The sequence below is a fragment of the Trachypithecus francoisi genome, unplaced genomic scaffold, assembly GCF_009764315.1.
Source record: "Trachypithecus francoisi isolate TF-2019V2 unplaced genomic scaffold, Tfra_2.0 Contig00090, whole genome shotgun sequence".
Taxonomy (NCBI): Eukaryota; Metazoa; Chordata; class Mammalia; order Primates; family Cercopithecidae; genus Trachypithecus; species Trachypithecus francoisi.
Window position 1 is genome coordinate 560,601 of NW_022680471.1, and position 19,344 is coordinate 579,944.

The following is a 19,344-nucleotide window of genomic DNA, read 5'->3' on the forward strand; positions in this document are numbered from 1 at the left end:
GGTCCTAGACCCCACCCATCCCTGTGAATGGCTCTGGCCCCTTTCCAGATGCCAGGCATGGAAGAGAGACAGAGACAGAGAGATGGTTAATGGCCCTGCGGAGACCCCCGCCCTCCTGGTGCAGGGCTTCTCTCTGGCCCATCCAGAACATTCCAGGCTACTGCTTTCACTGCCTCTGTCCACCACACAGAATCCTCCTTGCCTCCAGGGTCCAGCTTAGACCCCTGCCTCACTCTAGGAAGACCCCCAAGGCCTCCAGTCATGGCTGCCTGCCCTTCAGCTGGCCCCAGGGTGGGGGTCCCTGAGCCCAGCCCCCGGCTCTGCCCGGCTTGGAACTTTTGCCCAGCCCCCGGCTCTGCCGGGCTTGGAACTTTTGCCCAGCCCCCGGCTCTGCCCAGCCCCCACCTCTGCCCGGCCCCTGGCTCTGCCTGGCCCTGGCTCTGCCCGGCTTGGAGCTTCTGCCCTGCATGTTAGGATGTTGGGGTTGGGTTCAGACCCAGCTGAGCAGCCCTTTTACCCTGGTGCCTGGGCCCAGCTTTGCAGTGGGGGTAAAAATCTAAGGGAAAACTCCGTGTTTTGCAACAGACGGAGTTCCTGATCTATGACCCGCCCTTTTACACAGCGGAGAGGAAGGACACGGCCGTCACGGACCCTGTGGGCGAGTGAGTGTCAGCTGCTGTCCATGCTCCCAGCCGGCCCCAAACCCAGGACCTCCCAGGGGCTCCCTCGAGTATCCCAGTCAGGGCCCAGCCCGGGGAGGCCCTGGTGAGCAGGAGGGGCCCATGGGGGCCTGAAGGGGTCCAGCTCCTACTGTCATGTGCACTCAGCCTGCAGCCACTTGGCTGGGCCCTTTGAGGGGGGGTGAACCCTGCCTGTCTGCTCTGTCCCACCTGCAACATGGGGACACAGACATGCCTTCTCCTCTGCTCCCAGCACCCTGGAGCCACTGTCCACGATCCAGTACAACATGGTGGACGGCCTGTGGGACCGCCGGAGCTTCCACGGGCCATACGCAGTCCAGGCCGGGTTCCCCATGTGAGTGTGCCCCCCGCAGGCCCCGCCCGGTCAGCCTTTGGGGTTTGCCTGGGGGGCAGGTTTCCTCTCTGGGCAAAGGAGGCATTTTTCTTATAAACCAAAAAAGCATGTGAACCACAGAAAGGAAGAAAACCTCAACTCATGGCATCACTGCAGCTCCTGGGATAGGTCCTGGGACATGGGACTTGCCCCCTTGGCCTCCGGCAGGCCCTGCCCCACAGTCCCTGCCGTAACCTGGGGACTTGGATTTGTCTGTGTACCTGGGGACTGCTGTGCTGCGAGAGGCAACATCTTGGAGGATGGGCGGTGGGGACAGCTGTGCTGGGAGAGGGGGACACCTTGGAGGATGGGCGGCGGGGACAGCTGTGCTGCAAGAGGCAACATCTTGGAGGATGGGCGGCGGGGACGGCTGTGCTGGGAGAGGGGGACTCCTTGGAGGATGGGCAGGTGGGGACGGCTGTGCTGGGAGAGGGGGACTCCTTGGAGGATGGGCGGTGGGGACGGCTGTGCTGGGAGAGGGGGACACCTTGGAGGATGGGCGGCGGGGACGGCTGTGCTGGGAGAGGGGGACTCCTTGGAGGATGGGCGGCGGGGACGGCTGTGCTGGGAGAGGGGGACTCCTTGGAGGATGGGCAGGTGGGGACGGCTGTGCTGGGAGAGGGGGACTCCTTGGAGGATGGGCAGGTGGGGACGGCTGTGCTGGGAGAGGGGGACTCCTTGGAGGATGGGCGGCGGGGATGGCTGTGCTGGGAGAGGGGGACTCCTTGGAGGATAGGCAAGGGCTGTGCAGCAGGGAGAGGACACGGGGATGGGCACTGGCAGGCTCACCTGGCCGGGAAGGTGGACTCGCCTGGCGGCGTGTTCCCCACAGGATCGGCGCTGCACCCATCACACAGGTGAGGAAACCCAAAGTAGTGTCAGGTGACCCGCAAGTGCCTACAAGTGCCCTGGGGGGAAGGAGCCTGGGGCTTTTGGACTGCCATGAGGAGGAGGTGGAGGAGGGGCCACCAGAACCTGGGGTTGGGGGGTTGCCAGGATGTGGGGCATGAACCATGGAGCAGAGGAGCCAAGGGGTCTGAAGGACAGGGGGGACTGCATGGCAGGCCTTTGCAGAATGCTCTGGAACAGGGTGTGCGCTCCTCTACCTGGAGCTGGAGGTCGAGTAAGGAGGTGGTAGAAGGCTATGGGGCCTGAGAGCAGAGGTCCTGGCCAGGTGGCTGCAGCTGCAGGCTTCCTGCTCTGGTGTTGAGGGTGTGCAGGATAGGCAAGGGTGGGTATTTAGGGAGGTGCATCTGGTGGCTGTGGGAAGCTGATGAGAGCTGCAGGTGCCTGATGTGGGTGACAAGGCACAAGCACCTGCTCTCACGGGTGGTCACCACACAGGCAGGTGTGTCAGGACTTGGCAGGATGTGGTGGCCACACGGGCTTTAGTAGCAAGGAGCACTTTCTTCATGCACCGTGCTTCTGTTGTGGACTTATGAATCATATTTTCATGGTATTTCCTTAGGTGTGTTTTCTTTCTGTGAAATTTAAAGACACACCTTCCTATATTCATTTGATACGTTTTAAAATGAGATTTTTCAGTGAGTCTTTAATACAGCTGAAGGCTGCTTGTATAAGGTGTGAGGAGGGACCTGATTTATTTTGTGAATTCACACATAAAGTGAGCTGCCTGACTTAATTTCCTGCTAAGGTCTCGCTCATCCCTTGAGGTGTGGCTCCTTTCCTGATGAGTGGCTCATCCCCTGAGTTCTGGCTCCTCCCCTGATGTCTGGCTCCTCCCCTTAGGTGTGGCTCCTCCCCTTAGGTCTGGCTCCTCCCCTGAGGTGTGGCTCCTCCCTTTAGGTCTGGCTCCTCCTCTGAGGTGTGCATGAGGTTTGACTCCTCTTTCATAGCTCTGTCTGCCTCTGTCCCACTCATCTCGTAGCAGATCATGCCACTATTTGCCATAGCGTTGCAATAATCCTGACTCTGGGGTAGCATGTCTGTAAACTTGCCTTTTCTGCTCTTGAGACTTTAGCATTTTTGTGAGTTTAAAAACCAGTTTTTCTAGCTCCATGACAAATCCATTGATAAGAATTGTATTAAATTTATAGAAAAATTTGAGATGACACTTTTATGATAATGAATTGTCTATGTATATATTTGTCAACATTTATTTATGTCTTCTCTTTGTCCTTCCCTAAAGTTTTATAATTTTGTTCATAAGGATCTTACACTTTTAAGTAATATTTATTCCTCAGGTATTGGATAACTTTTGTTATTTGAGGAAATTATAACATTTTTTCTTTTTCTTTTTTTTTTTTTTTTTGAGATGGAATTTCACTCTTGTTGCCCAGGCTGGAGTGCAATGGCATGATCTCGGTTCACTACAACCTCCACCTCATGGGTTCAAGTGATTCTCCTGCCTCAACCTCCTGAGTAGCTGGAATTACAGGCATCCACCACCATGCCCGGCTAATTTTGTATTTTTAGTAGAGATGGGGTTTCACCATGTTGGCCAGGCTGGTCTCGAACTCCTGACCTCAGGTGATCCACTTGCCTCAGCCTCCCAGAGTGCTGGGATTACAGATGTGAGCCACCACTCCTGGCCTATAATATTTTTTCTATTTTCAATTTTTAAAAAAAACATAGAGGCATTATTAATTTTGTATGCTTTTTATCTAACAACTTTGTTAAAGTTTCTCATGATATAAATGTGTTTGTAGATTTTCTATGTAAATAATATATATTCTGCGAATAACAATATTATCTTTCTCCTTACAATAATCATGCCTCATTCCTTTTTTTTGCCTTATTGTGCTGGGCAAATTCTTCAGTGTAATTTAGAATATTGCTAATATTAACAGGTTTCCTTGTTTCTGAGTTAATGGGAATGCTATCAACATTTCACCATTAAGTATAGTATTTACTGAAGAAATTTATAAATACCTTTTATCAGATTAGGAATCTTTCTATCTAGTCCCAGTGTGTCAGGAGCTGAATGCTACTAAATGGTTTTTCTGTCATTGATTGAGATAGTTATGTTTCCCCTTTAGCCAGTGTGTGAATTATTTTTATAGCTTCTTCAGTGTTGAGCCATCCTTGCATTCCTAGAATAAACTCTTCTGTTGTATTTAATATACTACTGGAGTTAATTTACTAACATTTTATTTAAGATTTAAAAAAATCTGTGTTCAAAAGTGGAATTTGCCTTTAATTTATATTTCTTGTACTGTCTTAGTTTTGGTATGAGGTTATACCCATCTCAGTGAATGAGCTGGTCAGCTTTCCTTCTTTTCTCTTCTTTGGAACTCTTTGAATGAGATGAAGATAATTATTTGTTTCTTTTTTTTTTTTTTTTTTTTTTTGAGACGGAGTCTTGCTCTGTCGCCCAGGCTGGAGTGCAGTGGCCGGATCTCAGCTCACTGCAAGCTCCGCCTCCCGGGTTTACGCCATTCTCCTGCCTCAGCCTCCGGAGTAGCTGGGACTACAGGCGCCCGCCACCTCGCCCGGCTAGTTTTTGTATTTTTAGTAGAGATGGGGTTTCACCGTGTTAGCCAGGATGGTCTCGATCTCCTGACCTCGTGATCCGCCCGTCTCGGCCTCCCAAAGTGCTGGGATTACAGGCTTGAGCCACCGCGCCCGGCAATTATTTGTTTCTTAAAGTCTGATAATATTCACCTATAAAACTGTTAGGTCTAACATATTTTGAGCAAGTAGATTTCTAACTACTTTATCTTCCATAATGATTTTTGGAACCTTATTTCCTGTTTCTTCTTGGGTCCTTTTTAGTAACTGCAAATTTTCTGGAAAATTATCATTTCATCTGACTTTTGAAATATATTGTGTCACAGATATCCATAATATTCTTTTATGATTTAAAAAATCTCTAACATAAATATACACTAATTTCTCCTTTGAGCATTGATATTTATTATGTATTTCTCTTCTTCTTTTTTTTTTTTTTGATTATTCTTGCCAGTGGTTAATTTTATAATCTTTTCAAAAAACAAACTTTTGGATTTGTGGATTATCTTAATTTTTCTATCTCATCCATTTTTGCTTTTATTGTTATCTTTCCTTCCTTTCTACTTCTTATGGATTTGCTCTTATGTGTTAGAGCTCATTTTTATTCAATTTTCCTGGTTTTCTAATAAGGGTACCTAAGACTATAAATTCTCTCTAAGACCTGGTAGGCTGTATCCCTTAAGTTTTGATGTGTAGAGATTTTATTTTTTACTTTATAAATTTCATTATAATCTTCATTTTACACTTTTGTTTTGCTTTTTTCTTTTTGTGGAGAATGAGGTCTCACTCTATTACCCAGGTAGGTCTTAAACTCCTGGGCTCAAGCAATCCTCCTGCCTCTGCCTCCCCAAGTGCTGGGAATTACAGGTGTGAGCCACCACATCCAGCATAATCTTCATGTGATTATTTAGAGATGTACATTTCGTTTTTTTTAATCTTGAGAAAGAGTCTTACTCTGTAGCCCAGGCTGGAGTACAGTGGGGCGAGCTTGGCTCACTGCAAACTCCGCCTACAGGGTCCCAGTTCAAGCAATTCTTCTGCCTCAGCCCCCCGAATCACTGGAATTACAGGCATGTGCCACCATGCCAGCTAATTCTTTTTGTATTTTTAATAGAGATGGCATTTCACCATGATGGTCAGGCAGGTCTTGAACTCCTTACCTCGGGATCTACCCTCCTTGGCCTACCAATATGCTGGGATAACAGGCCGGAGTCACTATGCCTTGTCTGCTATTTACAGTTTTTAAGCCATTCTTTGTTATCACCTTCTAATTTTATTGCACTTTTGTTGGAGTGGGATTGGCAACATGCTGATTCTTGAAATTGAAATGTCCTCCGTGGCCCCAATCTCTACCTTGGATTGTTGCAGCTGCTTGACTGTAACCCTAACCTAACCCCTAACCCTAACCTTAACCTGTAACTCTAACTCTAACCCTAACCCCTAACTCGAACCCTAATCCTAACCCCTCACTCTAACTGTAACCCTAACCCCAACCCTAATCCCTAACCTTAACCCTAACCCTCTTGGCCCATTCACAATAGCAGCCTGTGTGAGCTTGTCTGACTCACGTCACTCACACACTCAGATGCCCTTTCTGGTACAGGAGTGACTGTCCCCCACGTCCGTCTGGGGCCAGCCCCTCACTGTATTAGTTTGCTATGGCTGTTGTAACTAAGTACCACAAACTGGGGGGCTTAGCAGAAATGGATTATCTCACAGTTCTGAGGGCCAGGAGTCTGAAATCAAGGGCCACACTCCCTCTGAGGGCTTGAGGGGAGACCCCTTCCTGCCTCTCCAGCTCCTGGTGTTCCTGACAACCCTTTGCATTGCTTGGCTTGTGGATGCATCACCCTGATCTCTGCCCCCTAGCCACATGGCCTCTCCCTGCATGAGTCTGTGTCTTCTGTTCTTAGGATTATAAATCATACTGGGTTTAGGGCCAACCCTATTTCAGTGTAGCTTCATCTTAACTAATTAAACCTGCAGACACTGTTTCTGAACAAGGCCAGATTCTGAGGTTCTGGGAAGGACATAAATTTGTGGGCATTGTTCACCGCAGTGCACCTTTGTGCTAGACCCGTCTCCCATTGCGTCTCCAGGACCTCATCCCGAGCACACTGCTCCTGCTGCACCCGGGTCCTCCTGCCCTCTTGCAGTGCTCCTGCCGACATAACTCTTTAAACACACCGTCTCCTTGGCCCCTGCCCACTCGTCCCTTCCTCTTTTGAATCCACTCCACTTGGGCTTGTCTTGCCCACTCTTTCTGAAATGGATTGAGGTCAGGTCAGCAAAGATTCTGCCTTGTTCAACCCAAAGGCCAGCTCTCCACCCCACAACCCTCCTGCATTTCTGGAGCTGTGAGTGGATGAGTGAATGAACATGTGATTGCTGCAGCTGGAGTGTTGCTGTTTTCACGCTTTGGGGTTGTGTGGGTAGGTGTGTGGACGGGCCTATGCCTTGACGTCGTGATGGAGCTAGCGGGCATACAGCAGGGAGATGAGGGGCTGAGAACCGTATGGACAAGATGATGACCGGGGGCTCAGAGATCAGGGCACAGTGACAGCAGCTGAAGACTCGGCTGTGAGGTGGGGGCTGCAGTGCGGGGAGGGCAGCGTGGTGGTCCGAAGCCCCTGCGGCCCGGCCCACTCAGGCTGACTGAGAAGCAAGGGTGCATAGTGTTTGTTTTCTCCTGGCAGGAGCGGGCGTGCATGTGGTTTCATGGTAGGAACCGTCAGGCCCCCGACCTCCCCCCTGGCTCTGCCACTGGCCAACTAGGGACAGGGACAGTGAGATGACAGCAGAGCCCTGGGGCCCGGAGCTTCCTGTGGGGGTGGACTCATGCCAGGCAGAGCGTGTGGCCTCCTCTGTGAGCTTCTTGACCAATGCACTGCACTCAGCGTGAACAGCAGTTGCAGGGAGACGAGGCAGCCTTGCTCCCAGCAGCAGGACCCGCCGCCTTCCTCTCCTTCTGGAGCTCAGTGCAGCTCTGCCCAGTGCCCAGTTTGTCCATGGCCTTGGTTCTGGGTTCTGCCCGCTCAGTGGCGTGAGTACAGGAAGGAGAATGGTGGCTGGCAAGGGTGGGGTCGACAGGAGTGAGAGACGGGCTTGGGGTTGAGGGGAGGCAGCAGTGGCCCTTGTAGGAACCCTGAGTGAGCCCCAGCCTTGGAGCTGAGGTCCCCGGGCCTTGCTGCATGTGGTGCCAGCTCCGTAGCTTGGTGGAGCTGGGGCTCTGGTTTCTGAGCAGCTTCTGGGGAGGCTGCCTGGGCCCCACCGCGCAAGGACCCCCAGCCACAGAGGAGACTGCAGAGTGAGCTGGGAGGGCTGTCTGAGAGGCCCGGCCAGGTGGGCCCTACACACTGGGCAGGTTCTGGTGTGGACTCTGATCACCACGGACGCAGGCTGGTCTGCATAGCGGTGCAACGAGAGCTGGGGCCCCTGACAGCTGGGCAGGAGCAGGGCGGCTGCTGGGGGGCAACAGAGAGGAGGGGCTGGGCGGAGGCAGGGAGGCCAGCTGGAGGCTGCCACGCCAGGCAGGGTCGGGGACGGTGGCGCAGGCCTGGCTGGTGGCCACCAGTGCTAGAGGTGGTCAGCTGTCCCAGGGCAGCCGTGCACGGCTGTGTGGACTTAGGAGGATGGAGTCCAGGCTGTGCAGAGAGGAGGCCCGTGAGGGGTGGGTCGGAGGCTGCAGCTCTGGTGGGGTCTGGAGGTCAGAGTGGAATGGTGGAGGAATGATATCACTGTCCCCACTGTGGTGGGGACGCTGGTGGTGGGGATGGTAGTGGAGATGGTGGCGGGGACACTGGTGGTGGGGACGCTGCTGGGGACTTTCTGTAGACATGGAGGCCACCCCCACCGCATGGGGGCAGCGGTGTGTTTCTTCCTTCTGTTTTAGTGGTGCATTCACAGGAACTGGCCCGTTTCTAGAGCTTGCTGTTTCCTATAGGACCTCATGGTATCAGGGAGACCAGCCTGGCCCAAGGGGAAGCATCTGTGGCTCCTGCTGCCTGTGGTTAGCACATGCTGCTGGGGGTCTGTGTGGCCTATCACCTGTGGCCTCACGGACGCAGAGCCTCTGGGTGTCTGGCCTGGCTCCCACGCCGCCCCTCGGACGGCTGCCGGGATGGAGACCATGCTCTTGCGTGCTGGGGCCTTTAGTCGCAAAGTGCTGGCCTGAGCAGTCGGCTACTTCCACGCTCTGTGGGGAGAAGGTGGCCATTTTAGCCCCTCGCCGGCCTGCAGTGGTGGGACTTCTGCTCCCAGGGAGACCCTTCCCCCACCAGGTGACCCCAAGGTAACCCAGAGCCTTGGTCTTACTCCTTGGGGGTCCCAAGGGGATCCTCCCCCGTAGGCCAGAGCAGGTCCCTAAAGAAGCCTGAATGCCATCCCACTGTGCGCCGGCTTCTGACGCCCGCTGTCCCCTCTCAATTGCCCTCCCACCCTGTCCTGCTCCACAGTGGTGGACGGTGGACTGAGTCGAGCCCTCTGCCTCCCAGGAACCCCATGGGCCGGACGGGACTGCGTGGGCGGGGGAGCCTCAGCTGCTTTGGACCCAACCACACGCTGTACCCCATGGTCACGCGGTGAGTTCACGCCTGCCAGGCACCAGCACCTCAGCAACGCGGCCGCTCCCACCTTCACCAGGGGCTGCTGCCACTCCCCGGTGCCCAGGGGCCGGGAGGGCGGCTTTGGTGCTCGGCACTTGGTGCCCATCAAGGGGACGTGAGGGGCGTCTGTGGATAAACATGAATACACCCGAAACGGGGTAGGAATGTCCATGCTTCCCGTCCTGGAGGAAGATCCCAGGACCATGCCCCTCTCCCGGGCTGCCTTCACTTTTCTGCCGGTCCCAGCCCATTAGAGGACCCCCCTCCACAGGGACGCAGCCCCACGCTCAACTCCCACCACAAACATCCACAGACAGCGACACAGCTCCACACTCACCCCTGAGACTCAGTCCTCTGCACTCCAGCAGCCGGCCCACTGCTCTCACCCAAGGCACAGGCCACCTTCTGTGCGGGTGCAGACACCTCCGTCCCTGAGGAAACTGCTGGGGGTTCTTGCTGCCCACATTGGGCAGGAGTGGGATTCTGGGGCCCAGGCCCACCTGCTGTGCCGCGTGCTCTCTGGGGGCTATGCCTCCACAGCCGAGACCTCCCCCAGTGGAGGGGCCTCAGGGTCCTCTTGCTGCCCAGCCCCTCTCATCCAGTGGCTTCTCTGGCTGTGCAGACATGGCCCTGGGGTGCGAGTCAAACCCTCTGCTCCCTGGTCCTTTGGCCGCTCCTTGACATGCCCGGGTGGCACTCGGCACCTCACATCACCCCTGGGCGGCACCTGGCACCCCACGTCACCCAATGTCACCTCGCTGGGTTCTCACTGGCGTTTTGTAAGAGTGATCCAACTGCAAAGCTGGGTCAAAGGGCAGGTACCTCTCTAAGGGTTTTAATCTTTAAAAAATTCTCCATGAAGGCTGGGGCTCTCCCTTGTCCTGTCAGATGTTGACGGAAGTGAGGAAGGACATCCCCTAAGTGGTTACTAGCTCAGTCTTTTCCCTGGGGATGAAGAACTTGAAAAAGGAACAGTTTGAGCCTGCAGGGGACCTGAGACCGCCCCGCCCCAGGCAGGGCCAGCCCCAGCGCGGCGCAGGGGAGGGTGGAGGCCACAGTGGGTCCTGGGCAGCTGTGGTCGCTCCCTCTGCAGGTGGAGGCGGAATGAGGATGGAGCCATCTGCAGGAAGAGCATAAAGAAGATGCTGGAGGTGCTCGTGGTGAAGCTCCCTCTCTCTGAGCACTGGGCCCTGCCTGGGGTAAGGCTGCAGCGCGTGGGGCCTCTGTCCACTGGGCTGTCTGTGGGTCACTTGTCCATTCATCCATTCTACCCACAGACCGAACACCAGTCCCCGGGCAGGAAGGGTTCGAGACCCCAGCCTGTTTTGTCTGTAGAAAACATTCCTCCTCCTCCCGTTTCCTCACATTCTGGTTGGAAAAACCCACCAGAGGATCTTTTGGTGCATAAACACTAATGGGGCACCTACTGTGTCCCAGGCACAGGCTGGAGGCTACCTGGGCTCCCTTTGTGGGGTTCAGGGTGTTGGGGCCAGAGGTAGCTCCTCACCAGTGTCTCAGACACCGACCTGCTCCTGACCTTCGGGGCCAGGTGCTGAGCCATAAAGACAGGACAGTGTCATCCACGGGCAGGGACAGGCACAGGCAGCGCCCAGGGGTGTGCACAGGCCCCTTAGCTCAGGGGCAGTGGCTGGTTGTGGGGCTGAGGCTGGAGCGCACCCCAGGGTCTTGTGGGAGGGGTGGACACAATCGGGACAGATGGCCTGGGCCTTTCCTGTTCCTGTGCCTCCAACAGCTCCTGTTTCCTCCCAGGCCAGCAGGGGCTCCGCAGCCCTCCAGCCCCCTCACTGTAGGGGATGGAAGAGGCTGGTCCTGCCAGGAGGTCTGAGTCCTGCCAGGTCTGGCCATGGTGCAGGACCTCTGGGGTACAGCCTGCCCCTCAGGGCCTCTCCTCTGCACCTGATCTGGGGAGTCTGTGACTTACAACAACTCAGCAAGAAGCTGCTGCATTTCTCTGACCCTGAGCTCACAGCCTGGTGGCTGCTGCGGCTGGTGTTGGGGGTTTGTGTGCTATGGTGGTGTGCAGGGCAGCAGTGCCACGAGGGCCTCTGGGCAGGAACGCAGATTCCGGAGCCCAGGCCCAGCTGCTGAGTCCCAGTGCTTTGGGGGCCTCGCTCCACAGCTGGAACCAACCTTGCAGCAGAGGGGGCCTTTGGCCTCGGGGTCCCCTGCTGCCCCGCTGCTCTCACCAGTGGCTTCTCTGCCTGCGCACACCCAGCCCTGGGGCACAAGTCACCCTCCGCTCTGTGGCACTTTGGCCTCTCCATGCGGGGTGCGTGGGGTTGGCATCTCTGTCGGCTCTGGCTGGTCATTGAAAAAGGCACTCAGAGGGGCCTTCTGGGTTCCTGGCTCTGTAGGGCACTCATGCTTGAGGGTGGGAGTGTCAGGGGGCTGAGGTGGGACTGTGTTGACATGGCCTGCAGCGTCTTCATGTTTCAGTGGGACTTTGAATGACAAATAGGATGGGAAAGATGGGTGTGGGGAAGAGGAGGTTCGGGCTGGAGTCGGGTCCCTGAGGCAGGTGGCGCTCGGGAGCTTCTGGGAGCCCAGCCAGCCCCAGCCCAGGCTGGGGTGGGACTGGGAGAGACGGGAATGCAAACAGGCCGCCGCAGCCTGCTGCACTGGGCATGAGCTAGGAGGGGCGATGCCCGGAGCAGGCGCCCGGGGAGCAGGGAGGGGTGCCCTGTCATTCTTAGGGCGCCTGAGCTCAGGGAGGGTATCCTGGGGCCTGTCGCTGCTCCTCAGAGGTGGTGGCTGCAGCCCAGTGCCCCCTGCTTGGGCCATGGCAGGCTCACACATGCTGACGTGGATGGTTGGTTCTGGGCAATGTCACTCCAGCCCGAGACGCCGCCTGCCTGTGGCTCCCAGGGCTGGGCCGCTGCCCATGGCGGGCAGGCCAGTGGAGATGGGTGCCAGGGCAGCCTGCGGTCCCACTTCAGTGCCCTGTTGACCTGCCTCTGTCCGTCCAGGGCTCCCGGGAGCCAGGGGAGACGCTGCCTCAGAAGCTGAAGCGGATCCTCCGGCAGGAACACTGGCTGTCTTTTGAGAACTTGCTAGCGCGCAGCACGGAGGTATTCCTGGCCTGTTTGCTCTGCTCCACCTGTGTGTTCCCAGAGCTGTAGGATGAACACAGCATGATACTGGGGACCTGCCCTAGCCCCACTGGTTGACAGCGGTCCCACCCAGCTTCCCCAGGTGACGGTGGTCCCAGCCCCCACGTTGCACAGCTCCCCGAGGACCAGGAAGCATAGCTGTGTGCAGGCCCCTCAGACATCTCACTCTCCCTCTCTGTTCCATTTTCTCCTAAGTCAAGGGGGATGGGCTGAGGACCCTTGCTGCCTTTGGGTGTGACCGTGGCTTGAAGGCATGGTGCCACCCTCCTCCCCACATCCACCCTTGCCTTGGGCACAGCTGCGCCCAAGGGTGCTGGGAAGCCTGCCCCTGACTCCCAAGCTCTGGAGAGCCTTTCCCACGGGGATGCCCAGCTTGGAGACCGACTGTACCAGGACTTTGTTTACTTCTTTAGAAACCTCAATGTTTCCTTAGAAAGCCTCCAGCTCTCACACAAATGGATGCACACTTTTTTTTGGAAACAAGGTCTTATTCTGTCACCCAGGCTGGAGTGCAGTGGTGCGATCTTGGCTTGCTGCAGCCCCCACCTCCTGGGCTCAAGCAATCCTCTTGCCTCGGCCTCCCAGGTAGCGGGGACTACAGGGGTGAGACACCACACCCGGCTAATATTTTGTATTTTTGGTAGAGACAGGGTTTGGCCATGTTGCCCAGGCTGGTCATGAACTCCTGGGCTCAAGCGATCTGTCCACCTCAGCCTCCCAAAGTGCTGGGATTACAGGCGTGAGCTACTGCATCCAGCCCTTCATGGACACTCTTTATAATAACAGGCTACACGGGCTGGGTGCACTGGCTCATGCCTGTAATCCCAGCACTTTGGGAGGCTGAGGTGGGCGGATCACTTGAGGTCAGGAGTTCGAGACCAGCCTGGCCAACAGGGCAAAACTCTGTATCTACTAAAAATACAAAAATTAGCCAGGCCTGGTGGTGCATGCCTGTAATCCCAGCTACTTGGGAGGCTGAAGCAGGAGAATTGCTTGAACCCAGGTGGCAGAGGTTGCAGTGAGCTGAGGTTGCACCACTGTACTCCAGCCTGGGCAACAGAGTGAGACTCTGTCTCAAAAAAAAAAGTGATCAATGCCATGGCGTGGAGCACTTCACAACATTGTGCAGCCACCACCTCTATCCCGTTCCAGAACATTCCATCACCCCGAGCTCCTCCCCAGCACTCCCGAATCTGCTTCCCATCTCCTTGGATTTGCGGGTTCTGGACATCTGTTATGAGTGGACTCCTACAGCAGGTGGCTTTTGAAACTGACTTCCTTCACTGAGCAGACGTTTCCAAGATCTCTGCAGGGCAAAGACTGTTCAGGATATGCCTGTTCAGGATAAAGCCAGCACTGGACTGCTCCGCAGGGCAGGCTCGGGAGAGCTGGGCCAGGGTCCTGTGTGTAGTGGAAGCTGTGCTCAGAGCTGGGGCAGGGTGGAGGGCACATGGTGGGCCGGGGCACTGCTCAGGAGTCCCTTGCTGTCGGGCTTACCCTGCCCTGCCCATTCAGGTGTACAAAGGCTACATGGACGACCCGAGGAACACGGACAATGCCTGGATCGAGACGGTGGCCGTCAGCATCCACTTCCAGGACCACAACGACGCGGAACTGAACAGGCTGAACTCTGTATGAACTTGGCCTCTGGGGAGAGGGGAGGTAGGGAGGGGGTCTGGATTCTGGACGTGCCTCTGGGGCATCCAAGGGAGGGACCTGGCCATGCTCTTGGGGCCCAGGGCCAGAAAGTGGAGGCTACAGGATCAGTCTTGCCCAGAAAGTGACAAAGGGGGTAACAGGGAGAGGCCGGGGAGCCACTGCAGATGGCCAGAGCTGACAGGACTGGACAGGTGACCATGAGAGCCCTGGATCCTCCAGGGAGGCCTTGAGGGATGGCATCGGGGGTGAGGCTGGCAAGGCCCCCCCCCACCTCTGCTGCTGGCTTTTAGCCTTTGATGGGGATGGGGACCAATCCTGCTTGCTCCTAATTCAGAACTACCATGGGAACGTTCCATGCGGTAACCCCGGGCTTTATATGCAGGCTAAACAGCTCCCAGCAAAGCTGCACCTGCATCTTCTTTCCCTGAAGGATCCTCAGGGCCTTGTGGGTGCATCTGACACAGGGGTCCTGCCTCCCATTTCACAGAGGAGTAAAGTGAGGGTGCCCTCGAAGGCTGTAATGTGTAGGGCTCAGCTGGGCAGAGGCAGGGCTGGCAGGGAGGGTCAGCTCTGACTTTGTTCTTCCAGAGCCTGCACGTCTGTGACTCGGGGGCCTCCATCCGATGGCAGGTGGTAGACAGGCGCATCCCACTCTATGCGAACCACAAGACTCTCCTCCAGAAGGTGGCAGCTGAATTTGGGGCTCACTACTGACTGTACACTCAGGCCGGGCAGCTGTAGTCTAGGGACGGGCCCCCTGGAAACCAGGGCTTCTCTCTCCCGAGCCTGTCCAGGCCTTAGGCTGATCCTGGGCCCTGCTCAGGATAGGGTTTGGTGGACCCACTGCCCCTCACGGCTGCCGCAAGTTTGCCACCGACGACCTCATGAACTGGACGGGGTCAGGGTGACCTGGGAGGAGAGCTCAAGACAGGACACAGGCCACTCAGAGTTGAGGGGCCCTTGGGACCTGTGGCCATCAGGTGAGGGGCTGGGCCCTTGGCCAGACTTGGCCAGACTTCACTCCCTTCCTGGCTGTGTCACCCCAAGCAGCTCATCCACCGTGGAGGTTACCGGCCTAAGGCAACTTCCCTGGAGAGTCGGGGTCCCCTGTGGCCCCCTCGGGCCTATGCCTGTGAGGAAGGTGCCCTGCCACTCTCCCCAAGAGAGTCTCCATGTTTCAAGGTGACTCAACATGGATGCTTGCCTGGCCTGGGGGCACTGTATGAACTCCTGGCTGTCAGGATAAGCTCCGTGGGGGGACAGGAGCCCAGGCCTGTGAAGAGACACAGAGGGCCCCTGCCAGGGTTAGCCCCAGGGACCCTGGGAGAAGGCTGTAGCAGCTCTCCCTCCCCACTACCTGGGAGCCACGTGCTGGCCACGCCTAGGAAGGAGGGACGGTGTCGGCAGGAGGTGGGGACCTCGTGGTTTGGTGTGTGAACCATCAGGGCCCTCAGGATGGGGAATGTGGCAAAACCCAAGATGTTAAATCATCTGCCATCTCAGGCCTGGCTGGCTCCTCTGTGCTTTCCACAAATAAAGTTTCAGACATGTCCAAGGCCGGGGGCTGTGTCACGGCTGCCTGAAGTTCTCCTCGATCCACGGGTGAGCTTCCTGAGGCCTGTGGATGCCCTGCAGCCCCTCGGCCCTACACCCCCCCGCCCGTTTCTCTGACCCACCAGCTCATTTTCCTAAACCTGGGCTCCATCATCATCCCCAAGCCCTCCAGGCCAGGATGGTGGCATCCACCTGCCCGCCTCCTTGGCTTTCCCCTGCACGGGGGTGCCAATGTGCCCTGGTGCCCCAGCAGGGGCTCCAGATGGAGCCTGGGGCGGCCTGACCGCTGAGCACTGGCCGCAGGTGACACCCACCCTGCTCTGGGCAGGCCTCTGTCTTCCACCTGACCCAAAGCTCTCTGGCCACCCCCAAGTCCCCCTCACCCCATCAGCATGACCGAGGACACACCTGACCCCTTATGCCCTGCTTAGAATCAGTCCCATCACCAACTTTCGTGACAGAGTCACCCTGGGTTCGATAAAAATGTAGATCTTCAGGCCCCTTTCGAAGCTCAGAGGCAGTGGGGCTGGGAGGTCCTGGAAGCTGCATCTGTGGTCAGCACCCTCCACCCGCAAGGGGCTCTCAGGTGGCAGGTTTGAACCACAGTGCAGACTGGATGTGGCCCACCCCACTCCTCTCCAGCTCCCTCTCCCCCTGCAATGCAGCCTCCATGTGGAGTGCAGCCTCCAGGTGCCACAGGGAAAGCCTGTGACTCCTCGGTTACTGGCTGTGGGTCCAGACCTCTGCCAGGGGCCATGTTGTGCCCAGTGCTCCTGTTTCTGGCTGCACCACCGGGCTGAGCTCCCACTGACTGGGGCAGGTCTCAGCTCTGTGTCTGTGGGATCTAGAAACACTCAGCTGAAGGTGGCACCCAGGGAAGGGGTGGGGGCTGTGGATTCCCCTTGACAGCTCTGGCCCTCGCCACAGTGCTGCCCCTGCCCTGTGAGACAGCCGGGGCTCTGTCTGAGGGTCCCCCATGCTGGGTGAGGGGCAGGGGCCAGGCCAGGAGGGATGAGTGTGGAGGCAGGGGCAGCAGAGGGCCCCGGAGGGCAGCAGGGCAGTCAGCCTGCACCCAGTGGCCGGCTGTGGCAGTGAGGCAGGCTCATGGGAGGCCGCCCTGTCTGAGTGTGGGGTGGGCAACCTCGGCTCCTTCACCCGGGATGTTTTATTCATTTGCCTGATGGCATCCCAGCCCCATGGATGCTACAAGTGCAGCTCCTCCTTGCCAATCCCCAGCGAGACGCACTCAGACCTCGCCTGACCAGATGCCCTCGCAGCTGGGAGAGCGATTAACCAGCTGGAGCAGCTACATTTTACTGCCAGACCACAAGGCTGGATCCTGGGCAGATAAGGGAGTGAGATGCTCAGCCCTGAACACAATCACAGCCACGAGGGAGGCTCAGACCAGGGAGGCAGAAGGAGGCTTCTGGTGTTTTTGAGAGCACAGGCTGTGGTCTGGAGCAGACGGCAGCCCAGGTTGCATGCAGGGCCCTCGGAGACGGCTGACGTCGTCACCAAATGGGGCAGGCCACACACGCAGAACCCGGGGCACTCAAGAAGGCACTCACCACGTGGCTTCAGGCAAGTGCCCCCGACTCAGCAGTCAGTCGGTGCACACACTGTCAACACCTGGAAGCGTCTGCAACCAGCGAGCAGGCTGCACACCTGCCTTGACAGTGGCATTACACACACTCAATCGTGCGCACACCTCAGGTGTGAGCAGCCGACGGGTTTCTCACTTATGTCAACAATGAGCACCGGGTCATCTCCAGCCCCCGGAGCCCTGGAGCCCCCACACTGTTGTCCCCATGCGTCTGACCTCCTCACCCCCCACGAGTCTCATCTGCTCCTGAACCTCCCCAGTCGGAACCTGGCCAGGTGTGCTTTGCGAGCCTGGCCTCCTTCACTCTTGGTAATGTCTGCGGACTCATTCCTGTCTACACTGCAGTGTTCACTGGCAACTGCATGAATTCACTGAATTTAAAAGATACCATAACGTTTGGGTTTGCCTTTGGCATCTCTTCTGCTTTGAACATACCAACTTCACAGCTGGCCTCACTCAGCTTCTGCAGTTTCTCTGCTCATGTGCTTTGTGCCTTGCAGGATTCCCCACTGCTTTTAGCTGTCACTGCTCCTGTCTTCTCTCGTCTTCCGTGAGCTTTTTGCCTTTGAATGCACTGACCAGTCACTTTGTAGAGTTTTTCTCAGTTTGGGCGTGCCTGGGATGTTCTCACCATTGGAATGGGGAGATGCATTTTTGGCAGGAATATCGCAGAAGTGACATCCTTCTCACGGTGTTGTATCAAGGGTACGTGATGCCAATCTGCCTTGCCACTGACAGCCCGAGCTTTGTCACATAGAGAAGATGGTTTCTCCACTGAGAAGCTGTTATTACTTTTTTAGAGTTAATAAATATGTCAAAGCAGATACTTTGATCCTACGGAAATCTCCAAGGAAGCTAATTTAAGTATAAGACACACTAGGTAAAAAGTAGCAAGGTGAAAGAAGATATCCCATGCTAAACTAATCAAAGGAAAGCAGGAATCGATTTCAAGTCGGAGTCTAGGGATAAAGAGGGTCATTTCATGATGACACAGGGGTCAACCAGACAAGAACGTGCACGACGTGAGCGCAGGGTCTCAAAACACATGAAGCAAAAGCTGATAGAACTGCGAGGAAAAACTACAGACAAATTTGCAATAACAGTCAGAGGTTTCAACACCACTATCAAGAATTTGTTTGAGACAGGGTCTTGCTCTGCCGCCCAGGCTCAAATGCAGTGGCACAATCATGGCTCACTGCAGCCTTGACTTCCTGGGCTCAAGAAATCCTCCTACCTCAGCCTCCCAAGTAGCTCGGATTACAGGCATGCGCCACTATGCATGGCTAAGCTTTTGATTTTTTGTAGAGACGGTGTCTCACTTTGTTGCCCAGGCTGGTCGCTCAATAATTAGCAGAGCAAGTAGACAGAAAGGGAATGATAATATAGGCGACTCAAATAACACAGTCATTGCTGCTTATAGGACACTTCGTGGAGCAACAGAACACAAATTCAAGTGCACATGCAACAACTGCCAACCATATTCGGGGCCATGAAGGAGTCTCAATAAATTTAAAAAGATCCAAAACATACAAGATGTCCTCTGACAATGGATTTAAATTAATGATCAACAGCAGAAAGAGCTCTGGAAAATGCCCAAATATCTGGAAATGAAATAGCATCGTTCTAAACTTATGTGTCAAAAAGGAAATCAAAGGGAAAATTATAAATTATTTTAAACTTGATAAAAATACAGTATATCAAAATTTCTGGGATGCAGTTAAAGCTGGACTTGGAGGAAAATTTATAGTACTAAATGCTTATACTAGAAAAGAAGGTCACAGATCAGTGACTCCAGCTTCCACCTTAAGAGACCTAAAAAAGAATAGAAAGTCAAACCCAATGTAAGCAAAAGAGGCTGGATGCAGTGGTTCATGCTTGTAATCCCAGCACTTTGGGAGGCTGAGGTGGGTGAATAACCTGAGGTCAGGGGTTCGAGACAAGCCTGGCCAACATGGTGAAACCCTATCTCTACTAAAAATATACAAAAATTAGCTGGGCATGGTGGCGCATGCCTGTAATCCCAGCTACTCGGGAGGCTGAGGCAGGAGAATCGCTTGACCCTGGGAGGTGGAGTTTGCAGTGAGCTGAGATTGCACCCACTGAATTCTAGCTTGGGCCACAAAGCAAGACTCTGTCTCAAAAAAAAAAAAAAAAAAAAAAGCAAAAGAAAGAATAAAGGTAAGAGTGGAAGTCACTGAAAAAAAAGTGCAACACTCAATGAAACCAAAAAACTATTTCTTTGAGAAGA

General features: G+C 55.3%; 1 protein-coding gene and 2 non-coding genes across 10 annotated transcripts in view; all 3 read left to right on the forward strand.

Moving 5' to 3' along the window:
• TRPM2 (transient receptor potential cation channel subfamily M member 2) overlaps positions 1–15,495 on the forward strand; it is an 88,019-nt gene extending 72,524 nt beyond the window's left edge. For 7 of the 8 annotated variants that reach the window (XR_004441613.1, XM_033230797.1, XM_033230219.1 and 4 more), the window contains 7 exons: positions 586–662; positions 934–1,035; positions 9,039–9,125; positions 10,243–10,348; positions 12,137–12,238; positions 13,796–13,912; positions 14,528–15,495. Coding sequence is in view for 7 of the 8 variants with exons in the window: in XM_033230797.1 (XP_033086688.1) it covers positions 586–662; positions 934–1,035; positions 9,039–9,125; positions 10,243–10,348; positions 12,137–12,238; positions 13,796–13,912; positions 14,528–14,653 (717 nt within the window). In the remaining variant the exon portion in view is untranslated. The remainder of the gene's footprint in view (positions 1–585; positions 663–933; positions 1,036–9,038; positions 9,126–10,242; positions 10,349–12,136; positions 12,239–13,795; positions 13,913–14,527) is intronic. The other variant, XM_033230497.1, reaches the window with a different exon arrangement.
• On the forward strand, positions 10,302–10,362 carry LOC117097777. The gene has a single exon (XR_004443065.1). It is a non-coding gene; the product is annotated as a Z6 small nucleolar RNA (small nucleolar RNA).
• LOC117097817 lies at positions 12,112–12,180 on the forward strand. Its single transcript, XR_004443076.1, has one exon. It is a non-coding gene; the product is annotated as a Z6 small nucleolar RNA (small nucleolar RNA).
• Positions 15,496–19,344: the final 3,849 nt, after the last annotated feature.